General features: G+C 40.4%; 2 protein-coding genes across 2 annotated transcripts in view; both read right to left on the bottom strand.

Moving 5' to 3' along the window:
* Positions 1-13,333, bottom strand: part of gcn1 (GCN1 activator of EIF2AK4) — a 30,631-nt gene extending 17,298 nt beyond the window's left edge. Inside the window, exons 1-28 of the mRNA XM_049578197.1 lie at positions 13,285-13,333; positions 12,138-12,240; positions 11,983-12,046; positions 11,254-11,385; positions 10,810-10,918; positions 10,451-10,549; positions 8,804-8,938; positions 8,439-8,616; positions 8,264-8,338; positions 7,951-8,079; positions 7,801-7,851; positions 5,455-5,553; positions 5,087-5,260; positions 4,833-4,985; positions 4,638-4,730; positions 4,454-4,529; positions 4,121-4,280; positions 3,770-3,959; positions 3,488-3,612; positions 2,616-2,794; positions 2,409-2,502; positions 2,211-2,324; positions 1,920-2,118; positions 1,679-1,831; positions 1,314-1,495; positions 977-1,057; positions 659-802; positions 251-375 (exon numbers count right to left, since the gene is read on the bottom strand). Coding sequence (XP_049434154.1) covers positions 251-375; positions 659-802; positions 977-1,057; positions 1,314-1,495; positions 1,679-1,831; positions 1,920-2,118; positions 2,211-2,324; positions 2,409-2,502; positions 2,616-2,794; positions 3,488-3,612; positions 3,770-3,959; positions 4,121-4,280; positions 4,454-4,529; positions 4,638-4,730; positions 4,833-4,985; positions 5,087-5,260; positions 5,455-5,553; positions 7,801-7,851; positions 7,951-8,079; positions 8,264-8,338; positions 8,439-8,616; positions 8,804-8,938; positions 10,451-10,549; positions 10,810-10,918; positions 11,254-11,385; positions 11,983-12,046; positions 12,138-12,240; positions 13,285-13,302 — 3,434 coding nt within the window. The 5' untranslated portion in view covers positions 13,303-13,333. The remainder of the gene's footprint in view (positions 1-250; positions 376-658; positions 803-976; positions 1,058-1,313; positions 1,496-1,678; positions 1,832-1,919; positions 2,119-2,210; positions 2,325-2,408; positions 2,503-2,615; positions 2,795-3,487; positions 3,613-3,769; positions 3,960-4,120; positions 4,281-4,453; positions 4,530-4,637; positions 4,731-4,832; positions 4,986-5,086; positions 5,261-5,454; positions 5,554-7,800; positions 7,852-7,950; positions 8,080-8,263; positions 8,339-8,438; positions 8,617-8,803; positions 8,939-10,450; positions 10,550-10,809; positions 10,919-11,253; positions 11,386-11,982; positions 12,047-12,137; positions 12,241-13,284) is intronic.
* Positions 13,334-18,021: 4,688 nt separating this feature from the next.
* On the bottom strand, positions 18,022-24,437 carry vamp5 (vesicle-associated membrane protein 5). The gene is made up of 3 exons (XM_049577983.1): positions 24,155-24,437; positions 21,060-21,203; positions 18,022-18,870 (listed from the first exon to the last, which is right to left on the bottom strand). Exons 1-3 carry the CDS (start codon positions 24,155-24,157, stop codon positions 18,712-18,714), a joined length of 306 nt encoding a protein of 101 aa, XP_049433940.1. The 5' UTR covers positions 24,158-24,437; the 3' UTR covers positions 18,022-18,711.

Here is a 24,437-nt window from a genome sequence, read left to right as displayed (position 1 = left end):
GTTGAGTTTACAACATAGTTTCCACTCTTCTTTACAGTGCAAAAATCTTTTCTTGCACATTTAAAAAACAGTATGGCCAGAATTTTTTATGGTTAAACATGAATGTGATTTTAAGAACAATAAAAATGAAACCCCTGAGACTGCTGGTGGAAAAGATGTAAAAGACACTTACATGGTGACCAATGAGTCTTAGTGTAGAATGAGAAATCAGCTAGTAGAAAAAAGCAGGAGGAAACAATACAATACATACTTTTCAGACAAGGCTCGGCCCTCCTCCTCAACATCAAATTTGGCAACCCATAGCCTGCGCAGCAAACTCAGCCCGCTGGCCTCTGTGGAATCTGTGGGCAGGGCAAACTCCATCTCCAACAATCCCTGAGCACAGAGAGATAGGGTGTTAATAGCATGTCTAATAGGAATACACATACACAGGGGATATAATATCATTTGTCACTTAACTAGGGTTGCCACTAAATATGTTAATAGCAGTGCTTTCATCTTTATCTAGAAACTGTATTCTTTTTTTTCCTTTTCATTTTTTGGTAAGAAATCAGCTAAAAACCATTAAACGTGGTGACTTCTACTGTCCTAAAAACACCTGCTTACTGTGGGACAGGTCAGCTTAAACAAATGTCAAATCAACCAATTCACAGCTCACCCTGAGGGCAGCGTCCCGGACAGAGAAGCAGGGTGAAAGGAGGGCACTGAGCAGGACGTCTATCTCTGGCTGCTCTGCTACAGTGCAGCCCTCTCCCCCTCCAGCACTGGCACACAGCGCTGTCAGACACTGAGATGCCAACACCTAAAACATAGAGTGTGAAAAGTCTCACATCACAGTTTTAAGCAGCAACTCTGTCATCCATGTGGCTATAAAAGAACAGAACAGGGAACGAAGAACTTGCAAAAAAGTGTGTGTATGTGTCGAGACAGGTGGATTTATTTATTTTAAACTCTGTCTGGAAAATTCCTTGTTCACCTGGAGTCTTGGGGTGGCCGTGGAAATAACTCTTGTCAATAGCAGCAGCATGTTGACACGTGGAAGCAGCTCTGGGCCATTCTGAGACAAGAAAACACAACAGTTAGTACACAAATCTACAAAATAAATGCTTGTACAGTCACATAAGCTTTCCCAATCTGGTATGCCATTTACCTTCACAGACCTATGGCTCTGCTTACTACAAATAAATTCTGAAACAAATGGGGGTGCAAGGCACTGATGGCTTTTTTTTTTTTTACATAAATAATGTATTTTCCAATCATTTCCTGTGCAGGTCACAGATAAAGGAAAATGCAATGCAGATGTCTGTCCCTACCTCATCTATAATAAGGTCATCGCTGTCTGTGGCAGCACGAAGCTGGGAGTGTTCTAGGATGACTTGCAATGCTCTGGTCATCATGTTCTCAGTCTCCTCGGTGCTGCCTGAAGACTCCCTGAGCATGGCGTTGAGGAGAGGGAAGCAGAAGGAAAAAGCAGGAGCAGACAGAGGAGCCACATCTGAGGACAAAATTGACAAAACAAAGAATCAAGACATATTCAAACAAAATAAAACACTTCATTAGCAGCACATGGTTCACAGAACAAAAGTTTCATGTGTGTCGAGAAAAAAAAAAGGTTGCCTCTGGTGTTTATGTTGTGTTTGTAACTGAAACTTTCACCAGTGTCCATGATTGTGCTCACCAGCAGTCTTGGCATCTCTCTGAGGGACCGTGTAGTTGTGCAGTAGCAGTATGGTACGGTGGGCTGCTGTGTCCAGGTCCTCCTGTTCCCAAGCCTCATCCAGATCACACTCTGGCTTCAGCAGCCGTAAAGTCACGTGTCCCACAAGCACGGCTAGAAGGAAAAAAAGTGACACCGAGTCAACAAGCTGAGGCTATGTCTATCAATATCATACAATACAGTACAAAGGCAGGTGATGTACCGAGATGGTGAAAGTGTTTGGGCATGAGGCACACTCCGATGTCCAAGAAGGCCTGCTTGATGCGTGGAGCAGCCAGAGGGGACTGCAGCAGGGGCATTAGGACCTGGAGGACAGCGGGGAGCTCGCTGGTGATCTGAGGTGGTCTCTCTATCAGAGTGGCTTCCAGCAGACCGACCACGCTCTGCAACTCCACATCCAGCTGGTGACAATGAGAAAAGACGAACAATGATTAAGAATGTCACGCTTCAGGTGCTGTGTTAGAGGATTCATTTTGTTGGCTTGGTTTCATACCCCTTGAAGTCTCTTGCGAATTCCAGCCTCCTTTTCCAGCTGGAGTTGCATCATTTCCTTCTGCTTGCTGGTTAGCTGTAATTCATCTTTGATGCCTTTTTTCTTCTTTAGCTCCTGCAAGATCATAGAGAAATCAAAGTGTGCTCCACACATTAACACCACTGAAAAAACACATAGCTGATCATAAGTGCACATTACCTCTTGTAACTCCAGTTCAATGATCTGTTCCTTGTAGGAGTAGGCCTTGTTCTCTCTTTTCATGTTGACCTTCTTGGTGCTTTCCTTCTGGGCACTGCAGCAAGAGTAAGAGGACAGATGTGGGAAAAAAAAAGTTCAACAACAGAAGGCTCTGATGACTGCTGATGAGTTCACACGTTCACAGCGGTAGGAGAGGCTGTGTGTTACCTTTGAATGATGCTGTCGTCAAACAATTGCCCCTCAGGTGTCAGCATGATGGCATATTCCTCCTTGGTTACCTGATGAAGAGCAGGTCGGGAAAGCCCCTCAGTGATGTGAGTGATTACTCGCGGTAACAGCCTGGTGGGGGAGAGGCCGGAGAGGGCACCGACTGCATTCTTTACCGCCTGAGGAGAAACACAAGACCACTATACATTCTGGTTTCATGTAAAACACATCAGCAAATGTCAAATGTTAATGTCCCTCTAGACATTAAATCAATAGAGTCTGCGAGCATGGGACGTTTTTTTATTTTATCTATCATAATCAGATCATTTATATCATACGTAATACATTAATTATATAGTTTAGAATAGATCATCAGTGTGTTTTCTTGCCAGATTCTTGTGTGGCTTGCAAAAGAAAAAGAAAAATAGACCAGACACCAAAACTATTGCTGCAGATTGAGAGCCAGTGTTTTGTCAAATATTGTTTCGCTGTCAATATGCATTTCCCCAACCTAACTATGAACCAACCATGAAGGGGCGCTATGGAAAACATCATTTTAACAGGAGGTGGAACACTGTTCGATGGGGGAGCAGGCGTCAACACCACAATGGCGCTTTGGGGCTATTCAGCCTGGGCCATGGTAGCAGAGTGAACAGGTGCGGCAGGGTTAGAGCCAGGGGACACTGCCCACTAGTTAATCGATCGTGGATGGTGTTGCTCTCTTGGAGGTACAAAAAATAATCAAATATACTTGTCTATGTGTCTAGCTATTCTTCAGTCTACCTTTAAGTCTTCACAGGAATCAGGTACATTTTAGTGTTGAATAAATCTCATGTAAATACAGCATATGGAAGTGTGTGTTATTTTCACACCTGATTGTCAGCGTTAACCTCCAAGAGATGTGGCAGAATAGCTTCCAGATTCTTTTCTATGAATTCTTCTGCCTTAATGTTCATGGACTGGAGCAGAAAAGGCCAGAGACCGTGGCGAGCTTCAACTGAAAGAGATACACACAGAGCAGATGACAATGAAGTACGGAACAGAGCGCCAGTACACCATCCCAACATACTCCAGTGTTAGTAAGCTACAAAAACCCGGCATTTGGTTAACAAGTGGACAGTAGATTCAATCTGGAGAGCAACTCATTCTCATACCAATAGATGGATGGTGAGTGACTATGAGGATCTCCATGGCCAAATTCTCTGCTTCGGTGGGGTCGCCCCATTGGCTGGCAGAGGAGCAAACAACACAAAGTGCGTCCAGCAGGACACGAGGGGTGACATAGCTGCGACCCAGCTCAGTCAGCTCTCCTGACTCTGATACCACGACGTCCTGGGGCAAAACCTGTCAGTTTACATCACAGTTAGTTACAATCAGGCTGAGAAAAAATGAACTTCTTTTTAAACAGTCAAGCTGTAGTGAAGGACTGATTCAATGATCCACAACCAACTTTTAAAGATGTAGCTGTATGTTTTTGAGGTCTGTGGCGAATAATCAGTCTTTACTTTGTGTTTGTTGATGACCACACGGAGTTCTCCCAGAAGGCCATGGGCAAGACTGGATCCACCCAGAGAGGAGAGAAGCTTCCTGATTGTCTGTTGAGCCCGCTTCCTCACACGCCAGCTCCGAGACAGCAGAACAGCAACTGTGGCGTGATGATACATCCTACAGAACAGTTACATGCAGGAAAATTAACTAGTGATTAAAACACTACAGGAATCCAGTAAACATGACAAACCACTGACTAATTTATATTCTGCATTTTTCCTTAGATCTTAGATTAGATCAGACATTTCCAAGGTAAAGTTTTCTACATGTTAACATAAAAAGCAACTCACTGTGATTTGCTGGTGTTCAGCCTGTGAGCATGGTCCAGGAAGAGCCTTTCACAGAGCAGCAGCACTGTGAGCAGAGCTACAGGCAGAGGTAAAAAGACAGTCACAGGCCATCATTTTATGTCTTAATATTTTAAAACACTCATAAGCCTTGGAACTAGTTAAGATATGTTGAAAACTGCCTTACTTTCCTCACTGGCCTGGGAGAGGAACTTCTCAGTGGTGAACAGTGGCTTCTTCTCATCTAAGATCAGGTTCCAGAAGCTGGAGAACTTTGCCTCTGCAGACAGAGAGACAAAAAAATCCTCATCACTTCCCATCATTCTATGCTCCAATAGTCTCCATCAGTGAGAAAACGTCATTTTGAAGGTGGCAGCCTCACCTGTCTGTGACTCCAGCAGTGCTAGTCGACTCAAAACAACAGAAGCTGCTACACCTTCTGCAAGCAGAGCATGCTGGGAGTTCTGTGCCGCAGCCTTCTCCACTGTTTGGAGGAGCAGTGGCATGAGGTCTGAGGCTTTGGCCAGAGTGTCACCTAAAAACCAGGGGAAAAGTGACAACACAGGATTATGGACTGAGCTCACTTTAAGGATCTGTATATCAGACACACAGCGTAATGTCCCTGGGCTGACTGACCTTTGAAAGCCCCAAGCATGGCCTGAAGGTAAGCGTGTCGAACCAGAGAGGTGGAGGTCTTGAGAGTGAAAGCTTTCTTGAACCAATCCAGCAGAGCAGCAGGAACTTCCACTGTGAGACGACTGCTCCACTGTGACAGGACAGACACTGCGTGCACCAAGGTCCCCTCGTGAACTAAATAAAACAAAGAAGAGTGATGCAAGACTGAAACATATCACTGTGGTCTCTTGAGGACTGTCCAGACCCAAGGCATAAACTTAAATTATGTGATATTTTAGTTAATTCTAAAGATTATTTACATATAGTTCATAAATCTGTCTAGCATTCTGGAAAGAATGAAAGAAGAAGAAAAGACAAAGAAAGGATACCTTCTTGTTGTAAATAAGGGATGAACATCACAGTGACTGTAGAGCTGAGAGTCTGGCTGGATGTTCCTGACACGGCATGATGGCTGCAGCTGGAAATCCCTAAAAGAAGATGACAGTTGTTGAAAAAAAATGTTTGGAATTATACAACCTCAATTCCAAAAACGTTGGGACACTGTGTAAAACGTAAATAAAAACAAAATGCAATGATTTGTAAATCCTTTCTGACCCATATTCAACTGAATACAGTCCAAAGACAAGATGTTTAAAGGACAGCTTCGGTATTTTTCAACCTGGGCTCTATTTCCCCACGTGTATGTGTGCGTATGATTCATGGTACCACTCGTTCAGTATTGAGCCGTGAAACAAGCTAAAATGGTAATGGGGGCAAATGCGTCCCGTATAAAAGTGCTTTTTTTCGCCACTGACTGGTTCAGATCGCCAGTGCTATCTCTATAGATAGCATATTGTAGCGGCCCTGGGGCAGTGGTGACTGTGAATGAGTGGAGTCAGCTGTCAGTCAGTCTTGGAGCAGAGAGGTGGATGGCGTCCCCGCTTGGTAATGTAAATGAGTATGTGTGTGTGAAGTGTGTGTTACGCTAGAAGAGTCAGAGGACGGAGTCTTTTACGTGCTACCCCCTGGAGTGTTACTGGAGTTTTTGGAGTGCTTAAATAAACGGGCCTTTTTCCTGAATGCAAGAACAGGATGTCACGCAACACCCCGTACAGCTTTCTTAGGCTGCCTTTGTCAGACGGCAAGATGCTGAAGCTGTGGCTAGTTGTGCTACAAATGGATGCTAACACTCCTCTCCAGACACTGCGCCTTGCAGACCATCGGGTCTGCAGTGCTCACTTCTCCCAAGATGACTACTGCCAGCCGAAGAAGAGAAGACATCCAATCCCGAAACACCTCTTCCTCAAGAAAACGGCTGTCCCACGAGTACAGAGAGCTACAGTACAGTGGAGCAAAGCTCGTGACATCACAGGCTAAGTTAGTATGCTATTTACAGAGATAGCACTGGCGATCTGAACCGGTCAGTGGCGAAAAAACACACACTTCACACACACATACTCATTTACAATACCGAGCAGGGACACCCTCCCCCTCTCTGCTCCAACACTGACTGACAGCTGACTCCACTCATTCACAGTCACCACTGTCCCAGGGCCGCTACAATATGCTATCTACAGAGATAGCACTGGCGATCTGAACTGGTCAGTGGCGAAAAAAAGCACTTTTATATGGGACGCATTTGCCCTCATTACCATTTTAGCTTGTTTCGCGGCTCAATACTAAACCAATTTTAGAACGAGTGGTACCCATGAATCATACGCACACATACACATGGGGACATAGAGCCCAGGTTGAAAAATACCAAAGTTGTCCTTTAATATTCAAACTGATTTACTGTATTATTTTTTTAACTATATACTCATTCTGAATTTGATGCCTGCAACAGGTTCCAAAAAAGTTGGGGCAGGAGCATGTTTCCCACTGTGTGACATCACCTTTTCTTTTAACAGCACCCAGTAAGTGTTTGGGAACTGAGGACATTAATTGTTGAAGTTTTGAAAATGAAATGCTGCGTTTGTTGTATGTTGTTGGTATATGGCTTTCTCTTTGATGGTAAAGTCTTAACTTGCATTCAAAGATGCAGCAACAAGCTGTGTTTACCAACAGTGATTGTTCCTCAAACCATAAAGTAAAGTCCTTTATACAATTATGTTGGTTGTAAATGTAGTGCCACCTGAGGTATCACGGGCATTCAATAACGGTCCTGCATGTAAGGGGCTTTTGCAGAGATGTCTCCAGATTCTCTGAATCTTTTGATGATATAGATGGTGAAATCCTTAAATTCCTTGCAAATGTGCATTGAGAAACATTGTTTTTAAACTGTTGGACTGTTCGCCAACAGTTTTTTTTTTTTTTTTACCAAGTCACCATCCTTGTTTGTGAACCACTAAGCCTTTCAAGGATGTGTTTTTCATACCCAAGCATGATACTATCATCTGTTACTAGTTAACCAGTTTAGCTGTTGAATGTTACAGATATTTTTTGAGCATTTCACAACTTTTCCAGTCTTCTGTTGCTCCTGTCCCAACGTTTTTGAAACGTGTTGCAGGCATCAAATTCAGAATGTGTGTACATTTCCAAAACCAACAACGTTTATCAGCTTGACTGTTATATCTTATCTTTGTATTGTATTCAATTGAATGGAGGTGAAAAAGGATGTGCAAATGATTGAAATCTGTTGTCATTTACGTTTTACACAACATCCCAACATTTTTGGAATCAGGGTTGTATCTCACTGATAGCTAAAAATCGTGAGTGCTTGTGAGGCCTCTTACCTGACAACACATTCATCTTTTGGGCAACAACTGTGAGCTTTCCTTCAGACCCTGAATTAAAGAATTAAATCAAAACATTATGATTCAGGTGAGCAAAACCCAAACACAGTTAAGACAATATTTCAGTCAAATAGGTATTTCTTGATTCACCTCCAAGGATTTTGAAGAGGTGAGTGACGATGTCCTGCACAGCAGAGGGGTCACTGCACTGCTGGGCCAAGTTCTGCATAGCCTGGACCGCCTCCTCCATCAGCTGGGCGTTATTAGCTTTCAGTTGGCCTGAAACACAGACCGTACCAGTGATTAGATAAACATAATTAACGCTGAATTGAGTGTCCATCCTTTCAGTTATCATTTCTGCTGTGACAAGTCATACTCTGTGACAGCTGAGTGTTTGCTTCAAAAATATGCTCCACAAGAGGCATACAAAACTAAATGGATTGAGTATCCATTAAGGTCTTACTTGCAATGGCCTTTCCGATATCCATGGCATATTGACTGAGGTCAAGAGTTACAGCTGAAAGCAGGTAGGAAACAGCTGGAAAGAGACAACAATGTTTTAATGCACTGTCTGAACGATGACTAAGCACCAAGGGGGTAAATATCTAACACATGATGAGAAACTAAAAGCATCTCACTCTGCATCGCATTCTCTGGACTGCGGAGCATTGTCTTCTGCAGTGCCGGGAGTAGTTGCTCCTTGAACTCAGAGTGGGACACATGACGTAGAAAGGAGCCACATTTGTCCAAAATGTGTTGTTGTGGTTTGGTCTTGCTCATAAGGACTGATTTTATGTACAGGTCCAACAGGGAACTCTGAAAAACAGTAGACACACGGTTATATGTTGCAGCCCCAAAATGTTTATATTACACTCCATGTACTTCTTGACAAAATCTGAATGCGGAGTATCAAAGCACAATTGGTTTATGATGTCAGAACTGTAGTTATCAACAACATTACACAAAAAATGAGATCTGAAGAACCAATTCAAGAACAACTCACCTTATGCTTGTCTATTGTGGCTTTGTCTTTCTGAGCAGTGCAGAAGTCTAAACACACCCCAAGCAGGGCCAGAGTGGTGGGGCTCTGGTCCAGACTCAACAGTGTGCTGATGTACTGATCAACCAGCCCAGGGTTCTGTTAAAGACAACACAATGTCAGAACTATCCAGCATTCCTGTATAATACAGTTCAGCTCACAGATTAGGATGCATGACTGTTTCTAGATGTTTTAGACAGGTAACTGTTTAGGTTATATACTATATATGATCCAATATCACACACTGTGTATCAGTGGATTTTGACAGGCCCTCAGCAGTATCCGTCTCTGATCCAACCCGAGTTTTAAATACAGTCTAAAGCCCCGTCCTGACAGAATGAATACTACAGGGGAGATGGGTGGTAAAATATTTCCCCTCCTCATTTGTAATAATGGATGGAATTTTGGCCATCGGTTAATTATAGGAGCTGGATTTGTAATTAACAGTGAGGTGCTGTTAAAGGAACTAAAAGGTTTCTTCAGCTTACACAACGGAACCTGTGAAAATTAGGCAAATTGGTCAGCTGATGTATGAAAAACAACACGATGGGACGAGAGCTGCCCATTTCATCTAAAAAACACTCTGGAAAAAAAAAAGTACGCCTTAGGTTTTGTCTCACTGGGACATTTACAACTGCAAAGTATTGCTGCAAGTTGGATGTAATGAATGAAATGCAGAGGGAGGAAAATAAGAGTGTCTGTCTCCACAGTAAGTCATCTGCTGAGTGTTTGATGGTTATTTATTTGTGCTTTAGAATGTAACCGCCATTAAGTGGCTTTCTCACAGCACCGCAGTGCTGATTTTCACCCTCAGCTCGTGGCCCCTCTGTCTTACTTGTAATGTTATCAAACAAAGAGTAATGCTCTCCCATCCTCATTCCTAAAATGATCCAGAACCAATACTAGACTATTTCTTTGTTTTATGAATTCCTAAAAGGGGGTTAAGTCACCTTCATCTGGCTTAGTATTATTTCTATTTTAGAATTATTTGATAATAAACATAATTTACCTGTAATTTGATTCTTAACACAGGCAACTTCATACTCCAAAAATGTCTCTGCAACACTGTTAAAAACCCGTAGCTAACTACTGTCCACAACACATCAAATCATTTCAGCTATACAAAAGACATACCAGTAAAGACAGGGTCACCCAGAGCATGACATCCGAACAACCCATCTGATGAGCTCGTGGGTTCTTTCTCATAAAATGTATCTTAATCTTTTCCTTTACTGTATGAGTAGACTGATGTTAACAAGTGATCTGTCAGGTTAGTAAATTCTTTCCCACTTCTTCAGACTTTGCACAGCGCTGATGAAACTTAGTAACAGTAAATGCAACACTGTATAAGAAAAAAGCCTCTCAAACACTTTTAAAAGTGTCTCCGCAGTGGACTTTTTGCCAAAGACAGATGGTAACTGGGGCTATGATTATTAGTGGGTTGAGGGGTAAAAAAAAAAAAAAAGAGCGATGTGCACTTCAGATGGAATAAAAATCCCTGACCAGTGCAGGTTATTTGTTCAGTGATTTTAACAAAGTGAATGACTGAGGTAAGATCCCTCCCTCCAACAAGATCACTGTCTTAGTACTGCCACTGTGTTCCGTACTCACTTCCTTCCAGAGGTGATTGAGATTCTTGAAGCTTGATTTCTGAGCGGTGGTCTTGGCTCCACCCACGACCTCAGCTACGAGAAGGCTCTGAACTTCCACCTAAATGAGAAGACAACAGACTATAAGGTGAGGTGATATCAGAATAAAACAGTGACCCTGGTCGAATGTGGGAAAATTCAGTGTGACAGGTTTGTCAACTCCAGTACCCACTTCAGCAGGTAACCAACACAAAGAGCAACATTTGACACCTCAATAAAAGCTGTATGACTGGGTGTAAACAATTATTTCAGAATGAGAGATCACATCCATGAAATCAATTTTATCTTCATTTAAAAAAAGCCAGATGCTCTTTTACTCACCATTTTCTTCCAGATGGGCCCTTCTTTTTTCTCTGGGGCAGAAAACACACTGGGGACTAAAAGGCAGGTCCAAGACAAGCCGATAAAGGCAGCAGAGCCTGTGCTTTTGCTGCAAATGAAACAAGGCAAACATAAGAGAGGGAAGATGACAACTGGTATTATATGCAACCTGTCTATTTTTGCTGATTTTGCTGATTTCATTAGTTGATGTTGCTTCTTATTCAATAAAACATGGTGCTTTAATGTAGTTTATTGCGTTTCTGCTGCACTCACATCATCATAATTACATACACTACACTATTCTAGCTTAACCTGCCAGTCAAACACAGTGAAAAAGATGTGCAATGCTGTTCCGTTCTGTAAGTCTGTGAATTTAGGAATTAATTAGAGGTGCAACTACAAACGTCATATATGAAAACTGCAATATAAAGTTGAGAGCAGTACCTGGGCTCTCCATTTTTGCTGATGATGCCACAGTTCAGAAGGCAGTGGAGGAGGCTGGTCACCAGGATATCAGGCTGACGGTCAGCCAGCTGGGCAATGACAGAGAGGAGCTCTCTGCGTGATGCAGCATCCCTGACAAGCACAAACATCCATGAAAACATAAAGGATATACACTCAGTTGCCAGTTTCATGTGTACACTGAGCTATAACTAATGCAGGCTAATGCAACAGCCTTGAGATAAATCTATACCTTCATGATTGCTATTATGTTTAGTTTTTTAATTATTAATCTATTTAAGAGAGGCATTGCTGCAACTACATGATCATGTTTTGTGGTACTGTTGAACAGTACTGCGTTACACTGACAGGTAACTCGATTAGTCATCCACCCATGATTTATATCAATAAGGGGAGGCTAAATAACAAAACACCTCGCTGTGTGATGCAAAATATATTTCAAATGTACCACAGACTACATCCTTCAAAATAAAAGCAAATCAAGTTGAATAAACATCTATCTAAACAGAGTCAACAAAAGCTGAACATTATAATGTTCATGAAGCATTTATTGCCAGACTGTTGTATTAGTCTTCATTCATTTTATCAACATTAATGTAACAAACTGGCAACTAGGTGTAAACATGAAAACAAAAACCTGTTTTTTGGAGCATTCCACTGTGTTAAGTGTGCTTTTCTCATGGCTTAAGAGTCATCATTACATACACTCACCGGTATCTGTGTGGAGTGAGACAGAAGAGCTTGCATAATCCTTTAACGGCAGGCTCTGGTAAGTCTAAAAGAGACATTTTAAAGAAGTGTTAGTGTTGGTTATATCGCCTATTTTAAACATAATGTAGAAAATGTAACAACAAAAAATCCCTCACCTTTGCCCTTGATGCACTGTTTCAGCTCCCCGAATATCTCCTTGCGCTCTTTCACACTGGCTGTGGTGACATTCACAGCGAATTTCTTCAGTGTGTCTGAAACCTAGAGTAATGGTCACATTTAGTTTAAAGATTGGTCCAATGACTCAAGTGAAGTAAATGGCAGCAGTGACATCATCAGTCCATCCTACAGTCCAGATATTCAGGTCATGATCACATGGAACCAGAAAGGGATGCTTAACCTCATATTTCAGAGGAATACTTGGCATTTGTAACTGAGGAATGATTTAAAAGATAAGAAGCTGATAAGAAGACAAATCACTCTTTAATTTACTGTCAACCGACCAATCAACTAGTCGTCTTTCCTCTGGTTACATGTTTGTCGACTCACGTTTGGGACCTTGATGTTAAGATCAGGACTATACTTCTTCAAAGACAGATTATAAATGTGTCAGTTTTAGGTTTTGTCTGAAATTCTACAAGGTGGGAATGAGATTACTTCTGGAGAATAGGTGAGAAAAGGAGGATTTTTTGTGGAGGTGCTCTACATATTAAGTAAATGCAGTAAACTCTGAAGGCCTTGCCTTGCATTCAACTAGTGGTTGGCAAGGGTTTTTTTCAAGTACAGGCAATGTCACTGTGCCAGCATCTACCACACTGACTACTAAATTTAACACCCTCAAAACATATCAGTTAATTAACTTATAATCTACAATTTATAGGGGGCGTGGCTTAACTCATCATCACATAAGATGCTCGTCTGCCTAATTTAGAGAATTCGGGCATTTTGGAGTTAATGACAGCGGAGTTTGAATCCCCGAAGAGTTGGATTATAACACAGTACTATCTAAATAAAGCTACAGCTTGTCCCCCACTGAGGACAGAAGCCGGTCCTCTGTCAGTATGTGGTGATTATCGTTCGCCGTAGCACCAACTCAGTCTGATGAAGTCACACTGAGGCTACGTAGCACTGAGCTAACAGCCTGCACGCTAGCTGTTGAAGTTCACCTAAGTTTCTCGCTGAATGCCAAAACACACCAAGATATTAATAAAGCGGTGGTCAAGATGCCACTAATTCTGTTTCTTCTGTACTAGAATACCTTTCACTTGGCGGACAGTCTACTATTGAAAAAACAGCCACACAAACCTGCGTGTCCGCTGCCATCTTGCCGGTCCTGCTGCAGGAAGGACTTGTGGGTGTCACTTCCGGGTCACAGCTGCTACGTAGGGTTTTAATTAATATTTTTTTAATATTTTTTAATTTTTTAATTATCAATTTATATTTTCATATAGAATTTAAAAAATCAATACTGAAAATACACTTCAAAAATAGCAAAATAAAACAAAATAAAAAGCAGTGCATCCACTAATATATCTCAATTATATCTGTATATATTTTTTAAAATATGCAGATACATTTTCAGCAAATTCTACTTGATTCAGAGTGACTACTGAATTACATTTATTTTAAAGTTAAAGTTTGGAGTGTTGGCAAGCTTTTAAGGGATGGAGCTGTGGGTGTCAAACCAAAACTGCTGGTTTTGGGAGAAATGAAAGAGCATGAAAGGCAAACAAAGATCTCTGTTCTTATTCAATAAAACAAAAGACACAACTGGTGGCTTTGACACACTTTTATTTTGAATGATAAATAAGTTAAGTTAACGTTTTTTCTTAAAGATTAAAGGATAAGTTGGATAGGAAGAAAATGCATAAGAAGGATGCATTAATACCACTGTCAAGTATAAGCAAGAGGAGAGAACTGCACTTCCACCAGAGGGCATGAAAGACCAGTATACATGTAAAAGTCTATTTACTGAATGCTGCTTAGTTCTTGGTATGCTGACCTGAACTGAATCAACCAAACAGTCCCAACATTCAGAGGAATCTCACATATTTAGGTAGTCTACATTTATTATTAACTGGTCAATAAAGAATCACTTAACATGTTTGAATGCCATCTCTGACAGCTGAATTATGTGGTAAGTAAACAGATTCAGTTAAGGAAATAAATATTTGATTTGAGTAACATAAAAAATAAATTAAAATTCCATTCTACCTTAACTAAGTGTAACTTTAAATGTTGTGACATTACCCTTTTTACTTGTAATATGCAGTTATTTTGATCACTGGCTTTACATAACAGATCATGACAAATGCCCAAGTAGCAATGTACAGTAGGCCTATGTAATCTTTTTTTCCCATATGTGCAAACACCTCTGACTATCAATGCAAACACACATTGTCACTTATCCTATGAAAACTAGTTTATTAGATACTAAAAGCAAACACCTTTCAGATTACTGGAACATCAGCACTGTCTCTCCTTGAGGTTGGGGATGAGTCCAGCTGCAGGTGGGAGACTGAACATGTGGTAACCTTGTGGGGAAAGTCAGAAACCACCATCACTGAGTCCATCCTCGCCTCCTCCATCGCTGACTGATGGTGCTGCCACTGCCTTTTTTTTCTTCTTTTTTTTTTTTTAAAGAAAAAACATCAGGACCCAAACCTTATTTCTCAGTTTCTACCTAATGACAGCTGACCTCATCAACAAAGCCCACAGACAATGACCCCCTGCTCACCATATCTACTTCATTGCACATTTTTGAAAATCTTTGATTATTTTTTGTGCACTTTGCACATATTTTTCATGCTCTGAAGGGCAGTACATTCCTAACAGCAAGTGGCAGCAAAAGCTAATTGTGCGTGTGTGTGAGTCAGCGTTGTGGCCTGACAGCAGCCAGCAGTTATGAATACTTGTGCAAAATATTAACAGAATGTACAGTTGTTTACACCAAGAAGAATATGTGCAATTTGTGCAAATAAATAAATAAATGAATAAAAATAATCAAAGATTTGCAAAATGTGCAGTGAATTAGATATGGAGACTTTATGTTAATATGATGTGTAGTGTAAGATAAATACAAAATACAGCCATTTAAAAATGAATGTCCCTCTCTGAGGCCAAATAGAAAAAATATAACTCCTTCCAGTGCTTAAAAAAATATTTGAAGCGCCTCCCCTGTTTTGCACCACCCCTCTCCTCTCATAAATAATGAACAGTCCCTTTGGGAAATTAAGGCAATTTTATTGGTGTAAATAAGGTGTAAAGTCACATCTGAACAGAAAATTAATATTTCGGCACCAACAAATTACAGACTGTACAACAGATCTTTCAAGTTATACATCAAATTTGTCCGCATATCAAAATCGTCTTGCATCAGTGATTTACGCTGATGATAGTTCCAGGTAAGAAATTTCCAAAAAGCTCAAAAGTCAGTGAATAACTGAAATATCATGAGGAGGTTTCCAATGAGACTTCAATCTTCTTAACTGCAGTCAGGCCTGCCAGCCAGATGCTAGGTGCTTTTTCCATAAGCGAAAGAATCATTGTAGCAGAGTCCATTGGTAATTTTATCCCCGTTAGTTGTGCAAGGGTAATAACCTTCCCCCAAAACCCCAAACCCTGGACATTTCTAGAGCTACCAGTTCCATGGGAGCAAAATGAGCAATAAGGGTCAGGTAAAAATCCCATTTCATGTCTAAGTCTCTGTGTTTGCTATGCTCTATGATTCTATTTCCAATGTATATATGACATGGATCTTTCAAAGCATCAGTAACATCATCCCAAATTACATCCCAGCCTTGCAGATATACCCCTTTCTCAAGCTTACATTCCTGATGTAGGCATTTATTTTTTTGAGAGTTTAATTTCACCTATATGGCACCATTTGTCTTGGTCCTGGAGCACTCTGTATCCAACTTAAAATAGGACAGTCTTTAAATCTGACCCGCAGTCACCACCATAGGCTTTGCAAGCTGACCTGACTCTGAAGTAGAAGAAAACAGAGTGTTTATCACATTGAGAGACAAGTTCTTGAAAGTTAAAGATGGTGTTTGCCCTGTCGATATATGGAAGAGTTGCACTACCTTTATCTTCCCAAGTTTTGTTCGTGAATGTTTAAGTTAAGTTTATTTACTTTATTAATCCCCCTGAGGAGAAATTCAATGTTTTCACTCTTGCTTGTCAATTACACACAGGTCCGAAAGATACACACATGCGCAAACAGGAAACAGGAAGTGGAGGAGATGTCAGGGTGAGGGGGCTGCCCTTGGTGAGGCGCCCCGAGCGATTGGGGGGCACTTTAGTACTCAGCACTTTTTCTTGCACTTTAGACGTCTCTGTATGTTTCTGTGCTGTGATTGTTAAATGTAGTCCATGTCTGTTTTATGTGATAGAACTGCCATTGTGATGATGTTTTTATTTTGTCCTGTGAAGCAATGAAATGTAGCACTGTGCCCAAGGTGAATTTCCCTTAGGGGACAATAAAGTTTACCTTACCTTACCTTACCTTTTTGCAGCCTATTACAAACACTATAGACCTCAACAGACCTTGCCTAGTTATAGGGACTATTTCTTTGAGGGAAGCTAGTTCCAGGAAAGGCTGTTGACAGTGAGCTTTGTGGGTTATTCAGACAAACAGGTACACTGCAATTTTACAATGCCACAAGCACGACAAACTAAACTTACTTCACCTCCAATGTATTGGTGAGACAGCAGATATGTCAGAGACAGATATCTCCAAATCTGGGACAAACAAATCCAAAACTATCTGCATAGACACAACCAGACGGAAGCTAAAAACATGGCCCTTTTTGTTAATTGTGTGAACTTGAATTTGTTGTTTTGATTTTGCTGGTGTTGACCCACCACTTGTTTGTTGCAGACACATGGCAAGCTAGAAACTGCATATTTTCCTACCAAACGTTATCTTCATAGTGACTGCTTATTGATTTTGGTCTACAAAGCATCCGGTGTAAATGCAGCCATCAAACCTTAAATGCAAACAGTGTCCTGGCTTCGTTAATAAATCACTTAAATAGAAATGGCTACAGAGGAGCTGAACAGCACCTCTGGGTATGAATGCTTTTCTAATTTTTCACTGGGGTGTGAAGGTGACATATTACCACACCTGAAAAAGTAGTGGGCTGAAATAGCTGAATCAGTGGGCCTATGGTTCTAGTCACCAAGATTCACATGGTTAGATTTACCAACAGCAGAGACTGACAGTTCTGGTTATGAACATAATGGTAAATATAGTTATTGACTATACAGACCACTGACACTTCATGTTTAGTTTTTATTTTATGTTCAGTGCCGTCATGATATATGGCTTCAGGTTTATTTTCAAGGCTTTCACACACTATCATCATGCCTTTTGATAAACAGTGAGTGTCCATTGCTGATTACATAGATGTTAACTGTTTTAACTAATTGCACAATATGCCTGACAGTGCTGGGATGTAACTAAGCAAATTTACTCAAGTACTGTACTTAAGTACAAATTTGAGGTACTTTTACTTGAGTATTTTAATCTCATGCCACTTTCTACTTCTTACTAGTACTACTTACTTCTCCTTCTATTAAACTGAATTAAAATTTTATGCATTGAGTACTTTTACTTTCAATACTTAAATACATTTTTTCCGATTGCACCTACGTACTTTCACTTCTGTAAGATATTTAATGCAGGACTTTTACTAACATATTTTTGCAGCGTAGTATTGGTAGTTTTACTGAAGTAAAGGATCTGAATACTTGCTCTGCCACTGATGTATGACAATTTTTTTTCTCTCCATTCTGCATATTTAGCTGTGGTAGAAACTTGGTCCAGCAGGGGTCAGTGTACATTATGATATTTTCATTTATTTGTTTTTTTATTAAAACTGCAGATTAACTGTAATAAAATAAAAAACATATAATGATTTACTACTTTTGGGAGCACAAGAAAAAAGAAATCTGAAACAAATCTGATGAAGTCCAAACTTCAATAAATCTTCCAATCCAACAAATACGACAGCTCCACAAAATAAAGTGACTCTTAAGCACAATTAAACACATTTTAATGATATAGACATTTCATTTTTCACACATTTTAACATGAAATTTTATTTGACAATCTTTTCAATTTTGTTTTACAATCTGAAGCTATCTGAAGCTGCACATATTCACCAACTTTACACCTGTTCTGTTTTCTCCTCCATCTTCTTGCACTGACAATTGACTCGAATGATTGTTGGTGAAATGGACTCTGCCTTCAGTTCAGTGACCACTGATAACAGTTTTCTATTCCTTTGTGTGGTGCACTTGCACGTGAAGCACTATGTACAAACAAAAAGTACAAAAGTATCCGTTTGGTTAAAAATATTAGCTATTCATAGTTTTTGTGAAAATGGTGGGGTGAAGCCTGAGTGCTTCTTATTTAGATCTAATTGTTAGATCAAAGATTGGTGTGTGCTTCTAATGTGGGCCTCACAGAGACATGACCTTTGAAAAGTTATTTTAAAAAGTAGCAAAGCAGCTGAGCAATCAATGGTACCATATCAACTGACACTGATGAAGAGTAGGACTGATACTCCCATAAATATCTTCAAACAGAAATATGCAGACTGAGCAGTTCAGGCGAGATGCTAGAGTCCCACAGTTTGTTCTCCTCTTCTACCTGGACATTTTTATCTTTGTCCGCTTCATGTCCCTCAGTCCCGATATCTTGTTTTCTTTTCATCAGCAAAGGAGCTAATTTCCTCCTGTGGCATCAACAATAGCGAAGATTATAAGTCCGATAATGATGAGGGCCACTACCACTCCGATGACGATAAACACCACTTTCATCTTGTTGTTCTCCCATCGTTTCTTTTGCATCACCTGGTTGGCGGTCTTTTGAAAAGCTCTACTCTGAAAGAGAAAACACAAACAAATAGGAGATGTTACATGGTGTTGTTGTTTTTAAATGTCTGATAGTCTTGAACATTTGGAACATTATGCCAGTGGGATGGATTTATTTGTCCATCGCCTGCATACTAACTTCTATAAAACTTCCAAAGCCTACAAAGAAAACTTCTTTTGAAAATTTCTTAGTTGTTCCCCTTCTTTCCCTTTCTTAAATTGGTTATACTCAATATGTTTATATTAATAATGGATCACATGTGTCTGGGTGTAGACAAGCAGGTCACGTAGTTCCAACGTTGCCTCGTTGGGCAGTGTTACATCACACTGCTGAGTATTTATTTGCAAACTAAAGAGCAAACCTTGCTACAGTTTGACATGGACTATGGGCAGGTTAACAAAGTTCTGTAGGTAAAGTCTCTGTATGAGACCATGGCAAACTTAAAGCTGCACCCATCTACATTTTCTATAACAACAATGAATCAAATGACTGTATGTAATATGAAAGGTGTAGCCACAAAGACTTATCACCTGACTCCTACATTGCCCCACTGGACCATGTTGCATCAGACTTCTGAGCAGTTCTCAAAGAACTAAAAAAGCAAACAGGCAGGAGACTCAACTTAAGCTCAATGAGCACTAAAATGCACTTTGTGATGACGTGGATTAGGAACAGATGAACAAGGAAAGCAGCTCTGTGAAGATCTCAGAATTTTAGCTCCATGATAAAACTTTAGGCTGCAGTAGTAACTTTGTGTAGTGTTGCTGTTGTGTCTTGACCAGGTCTTCTCTCTTGGGAATGAGATTATCTGTTTAAATAAAGTAATACTAAAATTTTGAATACAATACAACAAATGTTTAAATAAAAGTTAACAATATTTAAAAACCGCATGTAATGTGAAAAGGGGTCCCTCATAAAGCCAAGCCTTATCGCCTGACTCAGCACTTCCGCTCAGTTTTGCAGAGCATTTTAGCTTCTTTCAGCTCATTGTTTTGGATAACAGCTCATATTTTACTGTTTTGATTCAGTCTCTCTGCTCTCATCTCTGCTAAGCATTGTTTAGGGCCAAAGCAGACAGCCAATATTTCAGGTTGAAGTCGGTAAGGACTCTTGTGGTGCCAGTCATTTTTACAGATTCTACAGACACTGCTGCCTTTTTCACACAACAATGACATATCATCACTATATAAAGGTGTCATGAAGAAGGTGTTTTTTTTTAAGAGTATATATCAAGAAGACACAACATTAGCATTCATTTGGTGTCTTGTTTATGGCCAGTCATTCAATATAAGTTCTGTTGTTTGGTGCCGGGCAGGCAAAATTTCTATCAGAGCTTTCTCACTATAAACAGCTGCCTGCTGCTGTTGGAGAACAGCCGTGAGAGTGAAGCAAAACAATGTTGTGGGCCATAACACCAAAGCAATAAACTGAAAGATGCTAAAAGGCTCCGTAGAACTGATGATAATTCTCTGTGGGTTTGTCACTATGAGTGACCCCTTTCACATCGCAAGCTCATTTGATTAATTGTTCGAATAAAACTGGTACAGCTTTGGGTTTTATCATGGTGCCGAAATTCTGAGGACTTATCCTGATATGAGCTGCACTTCAGTGTGAGAACCACTTTCCTAGTTTGTCAGTCATCATCCATGCAATTAAAGCATGTATCCAAGTGGATCTTAAACTAAAATTTGTCTGCCTGTTTGCTTTTTTTTAAGTTGTCTGAGAACTGCTCAACAGTGTTATGTAACACTGACCAGCAGGGCAATGTGGGAAAGAAGTGACCCACTTGTCGACCCCCGGACGGACATTCGCCTCGTGGCATGTCCTGGACTCACTCTGTCATACCCAGGGAGACCAACTCGGTTCATTCATCTTAGGAAACAATAGGAAATACCTTTCTAAAAATAGCACCATAAAACACAATCAGGATGTAAATTGTACATTTGTTTTCCTCTCCAGCTCCACCTAAGATGTATTTATAGACATCAATATGACATTTCCTACTTTAAATCCCTGGATGCCTGTGGAAAGTGTGTGTGTGTGTGTGTGTGTGTGTGTGTGTGCAATTTGCTCCAGTCATCCACCTTATCCATATAACCCAGAGAATTCCACACTTCGTTAAAATGGTGTGGTCTGACTTTATGTAATGATTTTTTTCTTTCCACTTGGACAGCTTCCCTGATCTCCTCCCGCTTACCTTCTCCTCCAGCTTCACAGACCTATCCTCTAGGTCGTCCAGTTTGCCAGATCTCTCGTCAGCCTTTTGCAGGTTGTCCAGCATGATGACCTTCACCTCCTCCACATCCTCGTGGGCCTGCTGCAGGCGGCTCTTCCCATTCTCCTGTCCAATCAACACACATAACACGGTTAAAGAGTGAGACATAATGTGAATTCATTCAGTCATTTGGGACTTTTTGCAAGAATGTATCTGCTCACATTGTTTGAACTTCCCAGTAGTGACAGAAAGGTTGGTAATGGTAATACCTGGTATAACACCCCGTGTCAGCTATTTGTTTCTTAAGAATAATCCTTACTTAAGTCTCAGTGTTGCACTTCTAACTTTTAGTGGCATCTAGCCCGTGTTCCTGCTAACTTTGAATGCACTTATTGTAAGTCATTTTAGAGAGGGTGTAATTAAATCTAATGTACCCGAAATATTCAAGTCTTCTTGAGCTTCAGAAAAGTTTTTCTGCGTAACACCACCAATCGTATGCATACAAGTCAGGGAGTACAACTCACCCAGGGGAAATAGTAGTTTATTGTCTTCTGTAGCTATGGAGTTTAGTCAAGTCTGAGAAAACAACCCCTGATGAAGTCATGAGGCCCGCGTTACAAACTAGAGTTGTGGAATTTTTTAAAGTGTAGGCATGCCCCATCCAGCGAAAATAATTGGACGCCAATAATGCTGTCTTTCTAGGAGGCTGTGGTACACTCATTTTTTTAAAGCTATTGCAAAGGCAGTGACATCTTGTTAAGCTAGACAACTTGAAGTATCTATTGACACCTACTGTGTCGGCATAGCTTGTCGGGACAGGGGCTACATAATGCCAGGCTAAATTTTTGTGAAGGAACAACTGGCGTGGCCATGTTAGAAAATGTACCCTGAACTCTCACCTCAAGATATTTGAATGAAAATGGGTTTTATGGCTACCCACAAGTCTCTCCTAAATTTGAGAAGGCTTGTTTGCAGTAAATGTTTTGTTCCTACCAATCAATGTAATCAATTAAAGATGTCTATTTCTATTTTTTTTTTTTGTCACGTTAGAATGAGCTGTTTATATTTACATACTGAGCAGGTCCTCTTCCAATGAGTCTGCTGTGTTGTTTCTACAGCAGCCCAGAGTGGACAAACCAAACACTTTGTAAATAGGGTCATTTGTGTTTTTGTGTTTGCCACTGCAGTTCTCCTTCATGCTTTGCACACTAATGAAGTTTCAACTGGTTACAAACTATAACGTCACCACTAGATGCCACCAAATCCTACACACTAGAACTTTATTTACTCAGACTGTTTTTTATTTGTGCTAATTGGTGCATTAGCTCTGCAATTTCTGTTTAAGCTCCCTTTTACATTAGATTCTTAAATCTGTACTTCCTTCATGTTTTTGGTTTAGCACAATTTTTAAAAAGGTAAGTAAAATGAATATCATACAGTTTATTGTCCAGCAGGCTGCCAACTGAAAAAAACCCCAAACAGGTATGTCTGACTGATACAGATCAGACTGGTGTAATGTTTCATAAACACAGGAATAGCCCTGCAGTGAATTAAAGCAGAACAACCTGCTGTGACATGTTTTTTCAAGGGGACTGAAGCAGAAGTACATTAATTTGTAACTTTATAACTAAAATACCGGTAACTGTTTTAAAAGTATGTTACTGAACACAATTGTGATTAACAGTAACCTTCCCCAGAACTGAAACAGTATGTTTAAGTGAAAAGAGGAACATGTTATGAGACATGAAACTAATAAAATTAAGTAGGTTTGCCAGATCATGAAGAATACGTTCCTGCAGAAACCAGGCAGCACCACAGGACAAAACAACAACAACAACAGCAGGGTAACTACAGATTGATAAGAACCCTGGAACGGGATATTTAGAGAGTAGTTTGACCTCAAAGCAATTTGTATCTGACAGGTTTCTCCTTCACCTTTGCCCTGTGCGCCATGAGAGGAAGGCAGCATCTCAGAAGTTGACAGGAACAGGAAACTGACAGATAGAGCAAAACAAATGTGCTCTCTGCTTCTCGATTTGGTTCATAACTCACTGTCATTTCCTGTTAAAACACACTGCATGCATCAGTTCACTGTGGGCTAAGAATAGTAAAAGTCATATCAATGGCTGGTGGAAACTGATTAATGGATGCCCTGAAAGCCCAGTTATCTACATTTTGGCCCTACCAAATGGTAACTGAACAATAGTGTGTGTTTAAAATTCAGCCGGCGACGTCTTAGCACAGGAACTGCTGCCCATTCCAGTTCCCCTCCTTGCTTCCTTCCTTCCCTCACTCCCTCCCTCCCTCCTGCCTGCATTAATGTACCTGGCATTATCCAGAGAAACCACACCCACATCAGGTTATAGCACGTTCATGATAGTGTAGTATGCCCTCTGATATTTGAACAGTGAAAGCAACTGCTGTCGTCTTAGCTAATGATTAATCTTGGGTTATGTTCATTTATATTTAAGGAGAGTTATTGGGATGTAACCCATGCAGCTGTTGAAAGCCAGAAATGCATTCTTAAATCATGACTTCATGAACTGCCTTCATCTTGAAAAAGACAAAAATGCAAGAGAGGACCCACTAAAGAACCAATTCTATATATCTTACTTTAATAATTGTGTCTATTTAATTTATGTCTTACGTCACACCTACTGCTATTTTTCACCTTCATTACATTAACTTACTCCATATCAACCCTGAAAAGACAATTATCATGCTTTTATTAAGTGTCTTTTTTAATATATTTTTGTATTCACTTAAGTGTATTTATCTATTTAAAATTTACCTCGGTGTATTTCGACCTCACACCGTGTTTCCAACTAAATAAAAAAAGCATGTTGAATCTCAGTTTAATTATTTTCTGCTTAAATATTCGTCATTTAAAATGGAAGACGCAACAGTTGACAGCTGCCGTGTACCATTTACCCACTACTACCGTGTGGGACTTTGCCCGCAGGTTATAAAAGTGTCAAATCAGACTTCTAAAAAGCAGTCCGCCAAAACAAAGTTCCCTCTCTGTCTTTATTTATCGAAGCTGTTAGCCATCAAATAGGAAATCGATATTGACTCACCATGTTTGTCTCGTCTCTTGTTGTGTTTGTGTCGAAACTGTCACCGGATCCAATGCATTTATAGTGCGACTCCTGTCAACTTTAGAAACAGGAAACACAGCATACCAGCTCTGGGGTTTTCAACCTGCCTGGATGTTCCACCTTCTGTCGTCAAACAAGCGAGTAGCTACTTGCGGTTTGCTTTTTTCTGTTTGCACTCTTTCTCTGTCACTTTCACTTCTCCCGAGCTGCGGTCCTCTCTCTGCCTGTTGTTTGACTTCAGTGCAGTCTAATTATGATGCGT

This window comes from Epinephelus fuscoguttatus, linkage group LG6 (assembly GCF_011397635.1).
Source record: "Epinephelus fuscoguttatus linkage group LG6, E.fuscoguttatus.final_Chr_v1".
NCBI lineage: Eukaryota > Metazoa > Chordata > Actinopteri > Perciformes > Serranidae > Epinephelus > Epinephelus fuscoguttatus.
Note: the sequence above shows the minus strand (reverse complement) of the source record. Positions and strands in the feature narration are given on the sequence as shown.

Bases quoted from the DNA above. Each gene is read 5' to 3' on its own strand.
- vamp5 (XM_049577983.1), bottom strand. The intron at 18,871-21,059 runs GTAAGCGGGAGG...TTTCTCTTTCAG, and splicing joins CTGTGAAGCTGGAGGAGAAG to AGTAGAGCTTTTCAAAAGAC.